Source organism: Trichomonascus vanleenenianus (assembly GCF_965637985.1).
Source record: "Trichomonascus vanleenenianus strain CLIB 3782 genome assembly, contig: TRVA0_002S, whole genome shotgun sequence".
Classification (NCBI taxonomy): domain Eukaryota; kingdom Fungi; phylum Ascomycota; class Dipodascomycetes; order Dipodascales; family Trichomonascaceae; genus Blastobotrys; species Blastobotrys vanleenenianus.
Window position 1 is genome coordinate 135,826 of NW_027481885.1, and position 16,642 is coordinate 152,467.

General features: G+C 50.3%; 10 protein-coding genes across 10 annotated transcripts; 3 read left to right on the forward strand and 7 right to left on the reverse strand.

The window, feature by feature from the left end:
- Positions 1-8: 8 nt before the first annotated feature.
- TRVA0_002S01662 (uncharacterized protein) lies at positions 9-1,604 on the reverse strand (the record flags this gene model as incomplete). The annotated part of the gene is made up of 1 exon (XM_076682205.1): positions 9-1,604. One exon carries the CDS (start codon positions 1,602-1,604, stop codon positions 9-11), a length of 1,596 nt encoding a protein of 531 aa, XP_076543451.1.
- Positions 1,605-1,998: 394 nt separating this feature from the next.
- On the reverse strand, positions 1,999-4,047 carry NOC2 (mRNA-binding ribosome synthesis protein NOC2; the record flags this gene model as incomplete). Its single annotated transcript, XM_076682206.1, has 1 exon — positions 1,999-4,047. One exon carries the CDS (start codon positions 4,045-4,047, stop codon positions 1,999-2,001), a length of 2,049 nt encoding a protein of 682 aa, XP_076543452.1.
- Positions 4,048-5,159: 1,112 nt separating this feature from the next.
- TRVA0_002S01706 (uncharacterized protein) lies at positions 5,160-6,218 on the forward strand (the record flags this gene model as incomplete). The annotated part of the gene is made up of 1 exon (XM_076682207.1): positions 5,160-6,218. The coding sequence occupies one exon, from the start codon at positions 5,160-5,162 to the stop codon at positions 6,216-6,218; it is 1,059 nt and encodes a 352-aa protein (XP_076543453.1).
- Positions 6,219-6,357: 139 nt separating this feature from the next.
- Positions 6,358-6,939, reverse strand: YGK1 (HD domain-containing protein; the record flags this gene model as incomplete). Its single annotated transcript, XM_076682208.1, has 1 exon — positions 6,358-6,939. One exon carries the CDS (start codon positions 6,937-6,939, stop codon positions 6,358-6,360), a length of 582 nt encoding a protein of 193 aa, XP_076543454.1.
- Positions 6,940-7,027: 88 nt separating this feature from the next.
- Positions 7,028-7,278, reverse strand: TRVA0_002S01750 (uncharacterized protein; the record flags this gene model as incomplete). The annotated part of the gene is made up of 2 exons (XM_076682209.1): positions 7,028-7,081; positions 7,171-7,278. 2 exons carry the CDS (start codon positions 7,276-7,278, stop codon positions 7,028-7,030), a joined length of 162 nt encoding a protein of 53 aa, XP_076543455.1.
- Positions 7,279-7,616: 338 nt separating this feature from the next.
- On the reverse strand, positions 7,617-8,471 carry MRP51 (mitochondrial 37S ribosomal protein bS1m MRP51; the record flags this gene model as incomplete). The annotated part of the gene is made up of 1 exon (XM_076682210.1): positions 7,617-8,471. The coding sequence occupies one exon, from the start codon at positions 8,469-8,471 to the stop codon at positions 7,617-7,619; it is 855 nt and encodes a 284-aa protein (XP_076543456.1).
- A 732-nt stretch (positions 8,472-9,203) lies between these two features.
- EFB1 (translation elongation factor 1 subunit beta) lies at positions 9,204-9,912 on the reverse strand (the record flags this gene model as incomplete). Its single annotated transcript, XM_076682211.1, has 2 exons — positions 9,204-9,829; positions 9,882-9,912. The coding sequence occupies 2 exons, from the start codon at positions 9,910-9,912 to the stop codon at positions 9,204-9,206; spliced, it is 657 nt and encodes a 218-aa protein (XP_076543457.1).
- An 867-nt stretch (positions 9,913-10,779) lies between these two features.
- On the forward strand, positions 10,780-11,892 carry MDM12 (ERMES complex subunit MDM12; the record flags this gene model as incomplete). Its single annotated transcript, XM_076682212.1, has 1 exon — positions 10,780-11,892. The coding sequence occupies one exon, from the start codon at positions 10,780-10,782 to the stop codon at positions 11,890-11,892; it is 1,113 nt and encodes a 370-aa protein (XP_076543458.1).
- Positions 11,893-11,989: 97 nt separating this feature from the next.
- JHD1 ([Histone H3]-lysine-36 demethylase) lies at positions 11,990-13,093 on the reverse strand (the record flags this gene model as incomplete). The annotated part of the gene is made up of 1 exon (XM_076682213.1): positions 11,990-13,093. The coding sequence occupies one exon, from the start codon at positions 13,091-13,093 to the stop codon at positions 11,990-11,992; it is 1,104 nt and encodes a 367-aa protein (XP_076543459.1).
- A 1,606-nt stretch (positions 13,094-14,699) lies between these two features.
- Positions 14,700-16,328, forward strand: TRVA0_002S01860 (uncharacterized protein; the record flags this gene model as incomplete). The annotated part of the gene is made up of 1 exon (XM_076682214.1): positions 14,700-16,328. One exon carries the CDS (start codon positions 14,700-14,702, stop codon positions 16,326-16,328), a length of 1,629 nt encoding a protein of 542 aa, XP_076543460.1.
- Positions 16,329-16,642: the final 314 nt, after the last annotated feature.

The window sequence follows — 16,642 nt, forward strand, 5'->3', positions numbered from 1 at the left end:
ATAATCTATCATTTCTTGAGCTTACGCTGTTCCTTGGCGGCCTCGATCTCCTGTTCAGCCAACATCTCAGCCACAGGCTCGCCACGCCCGCTATTCCGCAGATAAGGCAAGATGTTGGATCTAAATGCAATTTGAACCCCCTTTAATTTATGCACGGTCAGCATAATGCCCTCTTCAGGGATCTTGCCGAAAATGTTCAAGTGCATGATACCAATTCCTCGTACAGCAATAGTCAGGCCGCCCGAGAAAATAGGAACTCTGACGATGTCGTAGCCATTCTTGGCAGCCTGTGGGTGATGGTAGAACTGCTTGGAAACCTGCTTAAGATGCCTTGGGATTTCTTCCATTGACGCCCATTCCTCAATCTTCTCGAGGGAATTGTACACTGCTGTCTTGACGTGCTGGTCATACCCGATTGTCCACCCAATAAGATGCTGGTCATCCTTACCAACCACCACCAGACCTCCGAACGAGATCATCTGCTTCGGAGAGCTGGCTACGATTCGCTTCTTGACGTTGTATATACCTGGGTTCCGAGTGAGCTGATGGCCATAAGTGATGTCCCGCAGGTAGTCGTTCTTAACAACGCCATAAGTGCCCATATTTGCCTCCGGGTAGGATGGCATGTCCATGACAATCTTATCTTCCTTTAGTTCATACGCAATTGGCGACTGAGTCATCCAGGGGTACGGACACACCGAAAGCCGACGGTGGACCAAGTCTGGAATCATAGCTGATCCTCGGAACTCACCCCATAATGCCATGGCCAGTGCAGTTTTGCCGGTGTTAGTGGATCCCACGAAATAGTTCTCTCCCTTGAGGGCGCTGTAAAGCTTCCCGAGACCCCAGCCACGCTTCGCACTTGTCACGAAAACCCTATCTGGGCTCACCCGAGCAATCTTGTATAGCTCTTGTTGCACGTACGGGAGAAGCCGCTTGTTTGCCTTGTGCTCCTCATCAACCAACAAATCAGCACGGTTGATCACCCACAGCGTGTTTCGCCGCGACGAGAAAGTCCGGTCTACAGTGCACGGAAAATCCATGGCATCAATAACATGAACGGCCGTCGCCGAGTCTGGTATCGTCTCCTTGATCTGCTTGGCGTTCATCTCTGGCATTCTGATTTCTTCGGGCTGGTGCTTGGTGATCATGAAGCACCGCTTGCACATTTTCTTATGGTCATTCTCTTTTCGTCGTCTTTTTTCTTCGGCAATTGACTTGGCAATTGGTTCCTGACTTGCGAGAGCCCATTTCATCCTGAGTTTGCCAAAGTCGTTGCTATCTTTCACCGATCCCTGTCGGAACGCTTCGTTCTTTAAAAACTCCTGCTTATCCTTATCCAAAGATGCAAAGAGTTGATCAAAAGCAGCGTTATCCTCTTCCTTAACTGATGGAGTTTCTTTCTTCGGAGGCTCATGGATGTGTCCCGGGGCATGTTCGTCTCCGTTCTTGTGGAACGGTGACCCACACGTCTCGCACCGCGATCTCAAGCCGCTCAAAACATTCGTCCTCGCGGGAGTAATAGACGAATATGGCCTGTTAACAAACTGCCTGGCCGGTTTAGCCACTATCAGACGGCTAAAGCAGCTCGGTAGTCTTATCATAGCGTGTTCTGTCGGTAGTTTGATTTAAGATTTCAATTTTTCACTTCCGATAAGGTGGTGCGCGAGTGGCACGGCTGGACTCATCTCAAATACCGGTGATCTCAAGCTTATCATTTTACACGTTTACAGTACAGTATCTGGTACTTAAAACAACCATTTCTTGTAATAAATAAATGAATCAAAGGGATATTTGTGCGAATTATTCGCTAGTCGAAAACCTGTTAGTAGCTGCCGGGAACTAATTAGCATTTAATGTTGGCCATCAAAGAAGCTATCTTACGGTGTTCCTATTCTCATCGAAAGTTGAACAAAATAACAGTTACTTTCCTCAAATTGATGCAAGTATTTACATTATTTGTGGGTACAGAATCTAAAATAGGCTAATTAAAACTTTTTACTCGTCATCGTCACTCTCCTCTTCATCTTCGACCTCCTCCTCAGAAGTTTCATCAGAAGACTCCATGGCCGCCTTAATCTCATCATCAACGTCCTCATTAGCTTCGTCGTCCACCATGCTCTCTCGCAGGATTCGTCGCTGTTCCTCTCGCACTTCACGCTGAGTTTTGACGTACTTGCCCAGTGGAGTAGTAGCCCAGTCGACATCCTTGAGGAATGCATTCACTTCTTCCTTATGCGTTGGGCCAAAGCTCACAGTGCTTCGTTTCTGCTCAATGAACTTGCTGTTAAGCTCGAGTCGCTCGACAACCTGCTGCAGCTGCTTGTTGAACCGAATGTTCTTGCTTCGCTTGATAAACCGTCGCAGCGTGATAATCGCTGGGACAGCCAGCTCCGGGAAGGCAATAGACTTGCAATACAGAGCGTAGAACTCGCCAATGAGCTCGACAATCTGGTCGCAGACGCCATTCTGGTAAATTCGCGTGCCCAAGTAGCCCTTGCTCGCTCGAATCGTATAGTCAAAGTCAAGCGGCTTGAGCGAGGTGTTCTTTGGCGTCTTGGTGACAGTGGTGGAGGAAAGTACCTCGACGATTGGAGGCAGAAGTGGAATATACACACCAGTCTGCTGAGAAAGTCGAATCAGACTTCGGATAAGGTAAAACCGCAGTGGGAAGTACTGGGGAGTTGGAATCAATCGCATGGCACCAATGGTAACTTGGACCAGTGGGTGGATAAGCTCTCGCAGAGGCGATGGTTTAGACGACTCGGCCTCCTTCTCACACTGAGCGCACAACACTCGCGACCAAAAGTCAAGAGAGTGGGCGTACTGCCAGTTGTAAACCGTCTTGTAGGATTCGGCAGACTTATTGACGATGGAATTCCGCAGGTGGATCGCCAGCTGTCGGATGAACTGGAATCCTTGCTGGTAGGAGACGGCGGCGTCAATATCGAACAGGGTGGTACCCAAGTTCTTTTGCAGGTTAATCGATGGCATGGTGTGGATGTTAGTTCGAATACTGCTCTTGACAATGCCAGAGTAGACGCTCTTAAGGACAATCTCAAGGAGCGACTTCTTGTACTGCGTGGCCGCTCGCTTCAGGAAATCGAATGCCGCCAGCTTCGACTCGTCCTCGGCGCTAGCGCTGAAAACATCCGAAACGGCTCCGACGACATCCTTGACCAGTCGTCGGTAAGAGACAAAGTATGGCAGCATCTCATAGGTCGATTTGAGAATTAGAGTCATGGTCTGAGCATCATGCTTTCCAGTGAGAAGCACCTTGAGCGAGGCAGCATGCGATCGCAGAGGCTGTGACAGAGTCTTAAGCTTCTTGGACTCTTTTGGTAGCCCGTTGGAGAGCGGGATATGATGCTTGACGGTCTCGGGGACCTTGGTAAGGGTCAACACCAGAAGCGCATTGAACACTTCAGGGTCAGTAACCGCGTACTTGTGCTCGGAGTCCGCTTCAGAAGCCTCAGAGTACTGGACTGCTGCGACGAACGCCCGGAGTACTTTCTTGAGTGTTCTCAGCGAGTGTTCCTTCTCAAGGTGCTCCTGCCAATGCTTGACCATCTTGAGTGTGACGACATCCTTAACTTCATCTTCTTCATCTTCCTCATCTTCTTCCACATCATCAGAGCCTTCTCGCTCTCCCATCTCAACGTCTTCATCGTCGTCCTCCTCGTCGTCGTCCTGATCTGGCAGATCTTCAGGGTTGAAATTGAGCATCTCCTTATCGTTTTCCTTCAAGTACTTGTAGAACTCCGGATCGGTCTCGGCGAGCTTATCCAATTCGGCTCGGTGTTTCTCCATGGCGGACTGGTCCTCGGATTCAGATTCGCTCTCGCTCTCATCCTTCTTGGACTTTCGGTTGTTCTTCTTCTTCTTTGGCTCAGGCACCTTGTACCCTTCCTCCATGAAATCTTCTATCGACATGTCGTTGAACACTTCCTTAGAGTTGACTTCGTCTTCCTGGGCGTCGGTCTTCTTAGATCGGGCCTCGACAGCTCGCGTCTTATTCTGCTGTCGCTTCTTTCGGCCGTCGACCATCTGCTTGTACTTTTTTACAGTACGTCGCTGTTCGACGGTCCGCTTCAAATTATTCTTTTGAAACTTCTTCGTCGCTTTGCTTGCCGTGCCCATTTTTTTTTTCTATCAAATAAACGCAAAGCTGCTAGGGGTTTTAATTTTTCACGTCGTCGAATATTATGCCCTATCAGTCGCTGAAAAAAAATTTCCGATAGGCAACACAGCCGTGCGGTGATGTGTGTTACTCAGGAACGCTGAGTTTGAATATTCCAGTACATTCAGCCGCGCGATGTGCGGCGTCCCCCTTGCACCCTAAATCCGCCAATCCATCATAATCCGTCAGTCAAACGCCGGCCTTTTTCTTATCTAGTTGGTTTTGTTCAACCAGAAACGTGGGAACACCACTATACTTACCAAGATGTGAAACGACCCTCTGGAACTGCCTTTTACAGAATACCAGTAAGATACTACAACATATAGCTTGACAATTGCGATAGAAACCAATAACAGCGATGAATAGTCTTTCAAAAGTATTCCGAGTAGTACTCGAACTGGCCCTCGCTCCGTTACTAGTGTTAATGGGGGGACCAGTCCCCCCAAACCCCCCCCTGGGGCTCCGCTTCGCGGAGATACTGTTTGTGACGAAGGACAGGGGTTTGGGGGCAGAGCCCCCAACTACGGGAGCTCAAGGGCTGGCCCTCGAATAACACGGTGCTACGCAGTCAGAGACGGCGAGAAGGGCCACGAGCGGTTCAGCCCCGTGCGGCTTGGTGCGGCTTGATGTGGCCCGCGCACGCGGGGGCCTCCCGCCTCCCAAAAAACTTCCGCCTCTTTTAGGCCCCTCCCCCCTACAGCCACCTCCCTCCCCCCAAAAACCGCCTGGGATTGTTCCGTGCGTGTGTGTGAGAAGGTTCCAACGAGACACCCTCCGTTTTGCCCAGCAGTTGGAACGCTTGTCATCCCTTCCCAGCTGTGCTGCTTCGGGTATTTGAATCCTTACGCGTCCGCCAGAAGCACTTGTTACTCCAATTGGGAAGATATAGCGCGCACGAGGTGGATCTATCCTCCCTTATCGCCGGACACTCGAAAAAAGACACCATAACCACGTGAAAACCCACGTGAAGAGAGAGATCATGTCGAAGGCTCAGGTACCATTAGAGTCAATTGATGAGTCTGGCGTGGTCCAAGATGGCTGCCAGCCCAGGTCAAGCCCGGTGAAGCCTTCACGGGACACAGACCAGCAGAGCCTTCCGCGTACTCGTCCGTACCAGGACGTCAATTCCTCGCCATTGAGGAACTCTCCGGCCGTACGGTCCCCTGTAAAGCCTCTGGGAGCCTCTCCGCTGCCTCCAGTAAGGCTGAACTCGCTCAATATCAGTAAACGGAGACGGCTGGAGCTGGAGCCGTCTTCGCCAATTGATGCCTCACATATTCTCAACTCGCGCAGGAACTCAGAGAGCCATATTACGCCTCAAAAGGCGCGATCGTTTTCTACGCCTGTTCGGTTTATGGGCAGGCGCACTCCGTCGCTGCAAGATAAGCCCATCCCCGTGCTGTCGCCGCCATCTCCGGAGGCCTCTCTCGAGTCTGCCGTAGTCAAGAGCAGTTCTCCACTGCAGAACACACTGAGCTCGAGTAGACTGCTCAATTCGGCGTCATCGTCCTCTTCCGCTTCTTCTGGCGACGAAAGGGGGTCACCGCTGGTCGTATCGCGCAGAAGAGTAACGGCGCCAATTTTCTCGTCTCCACCTAAACGCGTAGAAGGAGATGCAGAACTGGATAGACAAATCCAGAATTGGAAGTGTTTGGTCAGCGTGGCCAAAAAGGCGTACGACTACGAGGACAGCGAGGACGAGGTGAACATTGACGAACTAATTGAGAAACATCGAAAGGCGGCGCAGAAAGCGGCTGCGTACCTCCTCGAAGAAGGCCAGACTCGATCGGAGGAAGTTGGCATAGAGGAGTTTGCGAGGCATCTTACTGAGCAGCGAGATCGGTTCAATGAGCCGTTTGACGACTTCAACACGTCGCGCCTATCGCGCCTCCAGCTAAAGGAGTATGAAGAGCTCAAGAGGTGCTATGCGGCTCGACGCTCCTCCGCTGCACACGCTGCAGAAACTGCATCATCTCAGCTTGACATGCGTCGGCTGTTGGGTATTCTAGACGTTGACTATGACCTGTTGTTCCCGTGAACCTTTTGTATTTATTCTTTGATATATTTATTTTCTTGATCCATTGTTATCGTAAATTCTATTGTATTTATTCTTCGATATATTTATTTTCTTCATCCATTGTTATCGTAAATTCTATTGTACTAGCGTAATAGAGGACTCACGAGTTCTCGGTCATCCGGCTACGGGTATCATTGTCGATGTTCGCTCTCATAGCCTGGAAAAGGGGCATCGTATCAGTGTATTTAGCTCCGTAGGAGAGATTGAACTCGTAGTTGAAATCCGGAGGATTCTCTCCCTGGGTATGCTGCAGAATTGTTTCGAGCTTGTCCATTGCCTTCACCGCCATGGCTTCTGGGGTCCTCCCAGTCTCATAGTCTTCCCAGAGGTCCATGATGTGATCTCTCAATGGTGCGTCTAGTGACTCGGTCAATGTCAGCATATCAGTGCGTTCCTGTTCACTCTTGTTCGGGAACTGATCCTGGCTGATGGCCGGGATATCACCGTGAATGGCTTCCCCCAAGTCGTGAACGATGCAGAGCTGTAGGATACGCGAAAAGTCCAGGTCAACAAATTCATCCTGGAAAACCATGGCCATGAGGCTGAGTCGCCATGAATGTTCGGCGGTGCTTTCGTGGCGGCCCTTGGACGAATATGCGCACCGCAGAACGCTCTTCAATTGCTCGGCTTCTCGCAAGAACTGCAGCCGCTTTCCAATCTTTTCAATATTAACTTGACTCATGTTGAAATATTTATCTTATTAGAACTACAGTCTCTGGTATCTCATTAAGTTACCGGTATTTTATAGTTTTGTCCTTGGATCCCCCCTGTCATGATGAGTCACGACGAGCCAGAGACCTCCTCTCTAGAGAGCCGACGGCACACTGCTGGTAGTGTTATTACATGCTGCCTACATTGCAATTGATTGGACTTTTCAAGTGAATGTATTTGATCTTGCATGCATTTGACTTACCTTGGAAGCATCGCCGATGCCGTTTGGCGGTCTCCACATTTGACCCTTACGCCAAGTCGTAATGCTTGAGAGATGATAAAAACCTTGAAAAACTGAATCTACAGACATACTGATAAATCAATAATCATTGTAGGATCTCTTACTCCATAATAACGCGTAACATCTGATAAGTAGTGTCTACGTCCCGGAAGACTTTGACTAGGATACGGGGATTTCCGAAAACAGCAAAATATGGATAACAATACCGGTAGAACATGTAGATTTGATTAACACCGGAGATTTTGATTATGGAGATACTCATATTATGATTTTGACTGTACTGGTAATATAGAGGGATTAGTACATGGAGATTTTTACTGGTAATATGGAGGGATTGCGAGGAGATTTTCACTAATACCAAGTATTTCAAGGATTAGTATATTTGAATATACAGAGTAGAGTGCTATTTACATGTTCTTGAAGGAAGAGCTTTTGCTCATGGCTAGATTGACGTTGACCTCCACAACGCCCTCCCGGTTATACTTGGCATATCTAACAATGACCGGCTGGCTGGCGGTCGCCTGAGGCGCCTGGTAAGTATTCGTAGTACCAGCATTGCAAATGAAACCACCAACCGCCACAGCTGAGGCAGGCCTCGATCGGCCACTGACAATTCTGCCCGGAACCTTGGTGGTCTTGGAAATGCCGGTTGGAGTGACTCTCAGGCTGCCCTTGAGAGAGTAGTTGAGCCCCAAAGCCGGTCGCAGAATGGACCCGCTGCTCTGATCTTTGGGATTGGAGACCGCCGGGGTCTCAATCTTGAGCTCCCTCTTGACTGTGCTCTCGAGAGATGATGCCGTGGTAGAAAGATTTCTGTTCTTACTTGGGAGAGGCTGCTCATGCGCCGAAAGAGTAGCGACTCGGCTCTTCTTGGCCGCATCGAGCCGCTGGCTGAAATGTCGCTTCTCCATGGATTTCAGCGGCCGGAAGAAATTGGTCTTGGCTTCAAAGAAGTTGGTGGTTTCAGCGTTCTTCGCAAAGTCCACTGGGATTCCAAATTCCCGGAACCGCTGGAGTCGTCGGAAGTTTCCGCTTCCGCTCTCGTACTGTGCAATGCTCTCCATGGAGTCCAAGGCTCCGACATTTACGTAGAGGGACTGGTGCTTGGCTGGAATGGGCGCCTTGAGACCCCAGTCTCGTCGGTGGAAGGATGAAGGCGTAGTGGCCACGACCTGGTGGGTCGGCAGTGATTTGGTATTTCGTTTCAGCGGGCCGCTCAGGCTCGACAGCCTCGAGGACCGCAGTAAGCTCTGGAACTCCATTGCGCTCTTGATCCCAGGAGGTTCACCAATTTTTCAAAATGTCGAATCGGACCATCTGGGGCGGGCGCGCGCGGGCTAAAATTTTATTAATTAACAGCAGTTAATTTTGTGTGCTTAAGCCGCACACGGCTCTCCTCTGTTACCAGCGATTGGCAGTATAATATTGTTTATCTTCCATTATCCTGCTTGTCGTCAGCTATATGTTTATCTTATTTGCTTGTTTTCCACTATCTGCTTATCTTAAAAGAAGTACTGTAGTGTGCATCAAGCAGTTCCTTTCCCGGCCACGACAAATGCTTGCCTGGGGTAGTGTACCCTTACAACCAACTAGCTATGCCTATGGGCAACATTGGAATAGAGGGAAGACTCATTGATTATGTTAAGGGGGAAGTAGAACCATTACAGGTACTACAGGACGAATGTGGGTGCGGAGTAGCATAAGTTGTTAGTTACAGCCGTCCGCATCTCCTCATGACTACTTAATATCCTCTGTTCGAATATCTCCGCGTAGCGGAGCCCCAGGGGGGGTTTGGGGGGACTGGTCCCCCCAATTGCACCAGAGTATTCGAGGGCCAGCCCTCGAGCTCCCGTAGTTGGGGGTTTGGGGGGACTGGTCCCCCCATTGCTACTTAGGAGGAAGGCGAAGTGGAGCTAGGTTTACAGTAAGCGTGGATTAACTCATTTCATGTATTTTAAATTATACACCGAAAAAAAAAACCTGGAGTAAATTTTTTAGAGCTTCTGCATGGCAGCAACATCGGTGGACTGGACGTGGTCCTCGTCCTCCTCGATCTGGCCCTGGAGGTCGTCCAAGGAGACCTTGTCGTCCTCAATGACAGCGTTGATCTGGAGCTTCTTGATACCGAAGCCAATTGGAATGAACTGGTGGCCACCCCAGACAAGACCCTCCATCTCGATGCTCTTGACGGTCGCGGTCATCTCCTCGAGGTCGGTGGTGTCGTCCCATGGCTTGACGTCCAAGGTGACAATGGACTTGGCAGCTGGCTTTGGCTTGGCGGCCTTCTTGGCGGCGTACTCAGCGAGTCGCTCCTGCTTGAGCTTCTCAGCCTCGGCATCAGCCTCCTCGTCGTCGGAACCGAAAAGATCAACGTCCTCGTCGTCCTCCTCCTCAGCAGCGGCGGCTGGGCCGAACGAAGAGAGCTTGGCAGCCTTGTCGCCTGGGAGGGTGGCGAACTCCTTCTCAAGGGAGGCGATGTGAGTGTACCATCGGGCAGCGTTTGGGTACTCAGCAGCTGGGGCAGAGCCAACAGCCTTGAAGACAATGACGTCGGCCTGGGAAGCGTTGGCGCCCTCAATGTAAGACTTGTCAGCAAGGAACTCGTTAAGAGACTTGAGACCTATAACCGTTAGCCAATTGCCCGCATTCTACACGCCATTGCGTCAACTTACCAGCAGCAGAAGGAAGATCAGTGAAAGCCATTGTAACTGATTGTGTGTGCGATTGAGAAAAAAGAAGTGAAAAATTGAACAAAAGCACACAAATGGGAGGTTCCCGCCAAACACGCCCCTCCACCCCCTTCTCCCAACATCTCAGGCAAAGGGCCCCTACGACACGACAGCCCGAATTTTTCACCCGCGCGCGCGCGGGCATGCGGGAACAAAATTTGCCGGGCCGGAATCAGCCCTCCCAACCGCGCGCTACGAACATTTTATCCAGAGTCTTCACACGGCGGTGCTGCCAACGACTTCCCCCCCTGAAGCTGCGCGGAGATCTGGTTAGTATGACGGGGGTTTGGGGGCAGAGCCCCCAACTACGGGAGCTCGAGGGCTGGCCCTCGAATACTCTCTGGTACAATTGGGGGGACCAGTCCCCCCAAACCCCCCTGGGGCTCCGCTTCGCGGAGATATCTGGGGCCTCCCTTTGCAAAAAGCGTTCAACGAAACATGTGGAGGTAATTGGTTATAGAATGTACAATAATGGCAAATATTAAACTGGTCAACTTTTGTAAAGCATGGCGGGACCTGTCTGGAGACCATTGAATGGTCCACCTCCAATACATTCCATCTGCACCACTGGCTAAAAAGAATGCGTTTAGGCTATTTGTCAACCAAACATGGAACAGTAGCCTGTATGGACGCAATTGCACACCAGAAATATTGCAGCTACATATGGTAGTTAGCTACCGGTAGCTAGTAATTAATTAAAGCTAACCCGTTAATACTATAGTTAACACGATTTAGATTTTCTATAATTCATCCCACAATACCGATCGCGATCAATTGATGACGGATGATTGGGAGGGGTGGAGGAACTCAGCAAAGCTTTCGATAGAAGATCTAAAGACGCATGTCGGTGGAGTTTGACTGGGAAAGGCTCCTGGAGGATGAAGAGGTCATTTCGGAAAAGATACGGTCGTTCCTGGACCGCCAGTTCCAGCAATTGACGCTTCCTCCCTACATCAAATCACTCTCGGTGACCTCGTTTAACCTGGGCACTGTTGCACCCGAAATCACCATCAAGCACATCGCCGACCCGTTCCCTGAGTTCTATTCCGATCTATTTGACGATGAAGAGGAGCAAGCGGTTCCCAACGGTCACAGTGCAGACTTGGGCAATAATGATCTGAGAGAAATGCGCAACGAGCGAAGCAACAGCACGACCTCGTCTCTTCCGTCATACACGACTGAAGACCCAAACAGACCACATGAGGAGCATATTGAATTGACTCCAGTGGAAGCATTTTCCTTGAATGGCACAATGTCTCCGCCATTGAGCCCAAACGGAACAGCTGGGCTGCACTACTTCCACTCTCCGCTCTCCTCGACGCTGCTTTCCAGCATCAGAACCCCCCTCTATGGGCCATTACACATGTCGTCTCTGACGAGCCACCATCCGGTAACCCCTGGGCTAAGGCCCTCGTTGGTTGAACCGTCACTCTCCGCTTCAGTATCGTCTTCTTCGTCTTCATCATCGTCGTCTACGCGATTAAACAGCACCATGTCACCTAATCCAGAGCCCCAAAGAGCATCGCCTCGGCCAGGGCACGAAGAGGATACTCAGCTGTTTTTGGAGGTCAAGTATATGGGCAATGTCCAGCTAGGCGTCACCGCAACGTTGTTGCTCAACTACCCTTCGCCAAATTTCATATCCCTGCCGATAAAGCTCAAAGTTACCGGTTTTGAGATCTCGGCAATGGCAGTTGTGGCGTATATTTCTAAGCGGATTCACTTCAGCTTTATTTGCGACATTGATGGCGAGGGAGACGAAGTCACGTTGCTCGGTAAAGACCGCATCGACATTATCAAGAATATCAAAATTGAGAGCGAAATCGGTGACCAGAGCGGCAATGGGCCAGTTCTGAGGAATGTAGGCAAAGTTGAGCGATTCCTGCTGGAAAGACTGCGAGCGTTGGCCCGCGATGAACTAGCATGGCCCGGTTGGATCACCTTAGAATTTTAATTCCTGGACTACGTTCTCTGAAAGCTTCTAACCCGATGGGTTATGTCCTATTTGCATTGAAAAAAAAAATTTACATTGATGAAGCGAAACGGCAAGTTTATTCTGTTTTTGACTTTTTCAACTGCACTTCTTCCTTCATCAGCAGCGGCGGCGAGCGCTTTCGGCTATCCGGGTCCTTAGAGGAATCTTCTTCCGTCAGCGGTGCCGAAAGCTCTTGGCTATCCGGATCCTCATCCTTCAACGTCGGCGGCGATCGCTGTCGAATATCCGGATTCTTAAGGGTATCCTCTTCTGCTTTAAATTCAAGCGACTTGCACAATTCTTCCAACTCACTAAGGAAATGCTTCCCATCACCAATAAACTTGGGCACAGAATCGTGTTGGGCTACGATATCATTGAGATAGCCCAACAAACTGCCGAGCCCTTTGCGTTCATAATAGCTCACCGTCTCATTCGCCTCAATGCGATTCTTATAATGTCGCGCAGTATACCACATGACTCTGTTAAAGTGTGGGAATTGGAACTTGCGTGGAACCTTGGTGTTGCGCTCAATCTGGGCCAGTCGCACTTGGGTCTCCATGTTAATTGGCGTCAGGAAATTCCCGCCAATAACCACCGAATCCTCGGGCGTATGTACCGCATGTATCCATCCCGATGGAATAAGCATCGAGTCCCCTTGGCTCAAGTCTACGCGATAGCAGACGTCGGTCAGGTTTGCAAAGAAAGTCGTGTTCTGATCCGACGAATTGCACCACTTTTCATACTTTTTGAGGTTCGACTCGGTCGGCGGGATGAACAGGAAAGTCTTAGCCCCTTTGCATATGTGGTAGAACACCGATGATCCGCCAAAGTCAATGTGAAAATCGGTGTATGAATCGCGCACCGACATTAGGCAGTACAGCGTCACCTTTGGATACGTCGCTTCCTCGTGTGCATCCCACACTTTACTGACTAGATCCATATCCCTGACAAACTGGGGCCGTTCAATCTGCTTGCCCAGCTCGCTGTCCGATATCTCGAGGCTGATAACATTTCGTATTCTGTCGCGCTTGCTATAATCGGTCTCGTAGTAGTCGCGCCACTTGCCTAGGGTCCACCCGGGAAGGTTACTTTGGGACGGCACGTCTATGACTGCCAATGGGGTGTCCTCCCCAACAAGCTCTGCGACCCGGCGCACGGTGAGGTCAGGAGGTACTGTCATGCCGATTGTGCTGAAGTTCTCGCGGCGAATTACTACTGGCTCTTTGATCCCCGACTGTTCTGCCCACTTTCGGGTCAGCTGTGTGCCCGAGATCTCTTGTATATGGCCCGTATCGAACGTAGTAGCGTTCTCGAATATCGGTGTGTAGATGTGTTGTTTCTTTGCCGCATGGAATTCGCCATTGTCCAATGCTACGTAGTCAATTGCTGTCCTTTTGCGCCGCGAGACCCTGCGTTTTTGAGACTCCCCATATGTCTCCGCGCACTCTGGACAATAATACTTGGTGATCTCCGCTGCCTCTGCTCTAGTTAGCCCCACGCACTTATCGTGGAACCATTTTTTGCACCCATCACATAGTATCCAGTCTGCCAATTCTTCGGTGTTATTGCACACTGGGCAGGCCTCGTTCTTGCGCTTCTTCGTCATTTAATCTCTCAATATTTTGCTAAATGGGACGATTTCCGATGCAGTTTGTCGATAGCGGAAGGGTTGGGATCGATATCATGTAAAGCCGCATGAGCCGCCCGACCTTGAAATTTCATCTTTTCAATTGCCACTGCTGCTAGAAAGTTCGAGGACCAGCCCTCGAGCTCCCGCAGTTGGGGGCTCTGCCCCCAAACCCCCGTTACAACACATCAGCCAGATCTCCGCGAAGCGGAGCCCCCAGGGGGGTTTGGGGGGACTGGTCCCCCCAATTGCTACTGTTGAAGTCTGTACACAGAGAAGAAGGAACGGCTAATTGATAGGTAAAAACCCAGGTATATACTTGGTTCTATGCCTAGGTAATAGGCTTACTGAAGGTAAATAGTAGGATATTGGGTATTTTTGTCTTATTAAAAGGCGATATAAAGGTCGGATTGGTTAGTACTGCATACTAAGTACAGTGGAACAGCTCTAGTTGCTTCGAAGGGCAGATAAATCTACTGGGACAGTAATAACGGCGGAACGGCAAAAACGGGAAGATGAGCCCCAAAATGCAAGTATTCTCAGTCAATCATACTCCGGATAGCTTTTTCCGATGAGATGCGGAATAGTGGTTGCCCGATTGGAATAAAACTTCCCTGTGGCCCCTCAATGGATTACCCGTTTAATGCGGACCCCTCCACCAACCGGCCTCGTCACGATAAAAACTCTTCTACGTTATTATTGGCTCCCTACAGTCCGAGAATCAATTTGAGACTCGGCATTTGCAAAGATCAGCCAATGGAACGCTATGGATCAGGCCCCCCGGCCTCCGGCCGGCGACGGCATCACTACCCCACAGAAAAAAGCAGGTTACTCCGGGCTATGGGGTAATATCATTGAAACGGGCTGTTCAGAGATAGAGTGCATTGCTGCAGAAACCCCCCGGCTGCCGAGCATCTGCCGAACCTATCGATTCATCCTGACTTAAAGCTCGGCCATATGGCGGCACCTACGGCCCAACCTGACGCACTGGCCCCTGCAGACCTATTTATCGCTCCACATGCTGGGGACTTACCGACAGTCCGTCCCCGCATCCGCATACTCCTTTTGACCGATGTAAGGCATCCCCAAAGTCTGGATATAATCTGCTTAAAGCCCAGGGGTGATTGACTTTCAAGTTAAACGAGCCCAAAGGAAAAAAATGACGGCCCACCATACTCACGAGCTTAACCCAGCATATTTCCTACCAAGAGCCGCTGAAATTGAGCCTGAGGGCCCAGCAGTGGTCCACAGATCACGAACCGGGCACAAGGTGCAATTTACTTATGGCCAGCTGGCGCAACGAGTACTGGCTCTGGCCCACTTCCTCAAGGCCCACGGGTTCAAGCGTATCGCCATTCTGGCGCCTAACACCCCAGCCCACCTAGAATCGCTCTTTGCGGCCACCGCAGCAGGCGGCATCATGCTGGGGCTCAACTACCGCCTTACTGAGCGCGAGATCCTCTACAAACTAGATCTGGGTAACGCAGACATAGTTATTGCTGACCGCGAATTCGCCCACCTAGTCAAGAACCAACAGCGTCCGGTTCTCATTGATGAGGATGATACCTACCCTTTCTCGTCTACAGTTGATCAGCGATCTAGCTACTCCTATGCGCTGAGAGAGGGCGCTAAGCTTGCCCAGGATCGGGGCGGCTGGGAGGCTCTACACGTAGAAGATATTGAAGAAGACTCCTTGCTCGGTCTTTTCTTCACATCTGGAACTACTGGCAACCCCAAGGGCGTGGAATACACCCACCGAGGCGTTTATCTCTGTGCACTGGCCAATGTTATTGAGTCGCAGCTTAACTGCGGTACGCCATTCGGCGAGAACAGATGCCGATACCTCTGGACGCTGCCAATTTTCCACGCTGCCGGGTGGACCTTTCCATACGCGGTCACCGCCGTGCGAGGAACACATTATTGCCTGCGCAAGGTCGACGTTGACTATATCTGGGATATCCTCAACAATGAGAACATTACACACTTCAATGCTGCGCCTACGGTCAATACAATGATCCTGAGCTCGCCCAAGGCCAAGCGGCTCAAGACCCAGTGTCGAGTCATTGTGGCTGCTGCGCCGCCGTCTGCGAAGCTGTTCCAAGAGATGATTGACCACAACTTCTTCCCGGTGCATATGTACGGCCTTACCGAGACGTATGGCCCACTGTCAGTCTGTTACTACGACCCAAAGTGGTCTGAGCTGCCAAAGGAGGAGATGTACGCCAAATTAGCGCGCCAGGGCCATGGATTCATTGTGTCCAAGAAGCTTCGTGTAGTTACGGACCAGCCTGGTCGAGGGTTTGTCGACGTCAAGAAGGACGGCCATGAGATTGGCGAGATTATTGCCCGTGGTAACGCTGTCACCAAGGGATATCATCGCAATGAAGAGGAGACTGCCAAATCGTTTGATCAGTGGTTCCGATCGGGCGATCTTGCTGTTATGCATCCAGACGGCTCTATTCAGATTCTCGACCGTAAGAAGGATATCATTATTTCGGGTGGTGAGAATATTTCTTCCGTCTCGGTTGAGAATACTATCGTCAAGCATCCAAGTGTTCTCGAGGCAGCCGTCGTCGGAGTGCCTCATAAGCTTTATGGCGAGGTTCCGGTGGCTGTTTTGGTCCTGAAGAGTGGCCACGAGTTGGAGCTAGATGATTTTATTGCATGGATGAAAGAGCGCATGGGTGGATACCAGGTGCCGCGAAAGATTGTCGTTGTTGACGAGCTGCCCAAGACTGCCACTGGCAAGATTAGAAAGAACGTTTTGCGTGAAAAGGCGAAGCTTTAACGTATTATTATCGTTTGAAATACTAACTCCTTGTTCATTTACAAAATATTTTCGGAGAGTTGTCAATTATAGCATGAAGTACATAAGACGCCGCAGTTAATGCGGCTTGTGACTATTATGTATGCGGCGCGTGCGGCTGAGGTGATAATTAATTGGCGACCCTTTGTGAAACATATTAGAAGTCTATTTTATACGAAGTATCCAAAAAATTAACGAATCTCTTAACAAATAGAAATGGAGGCAAAATGGAAAACGCCACAGTCGAATCTTCTAGCACGTCGCCACCGCCACAGAGCGCATCACCACATTTAAAT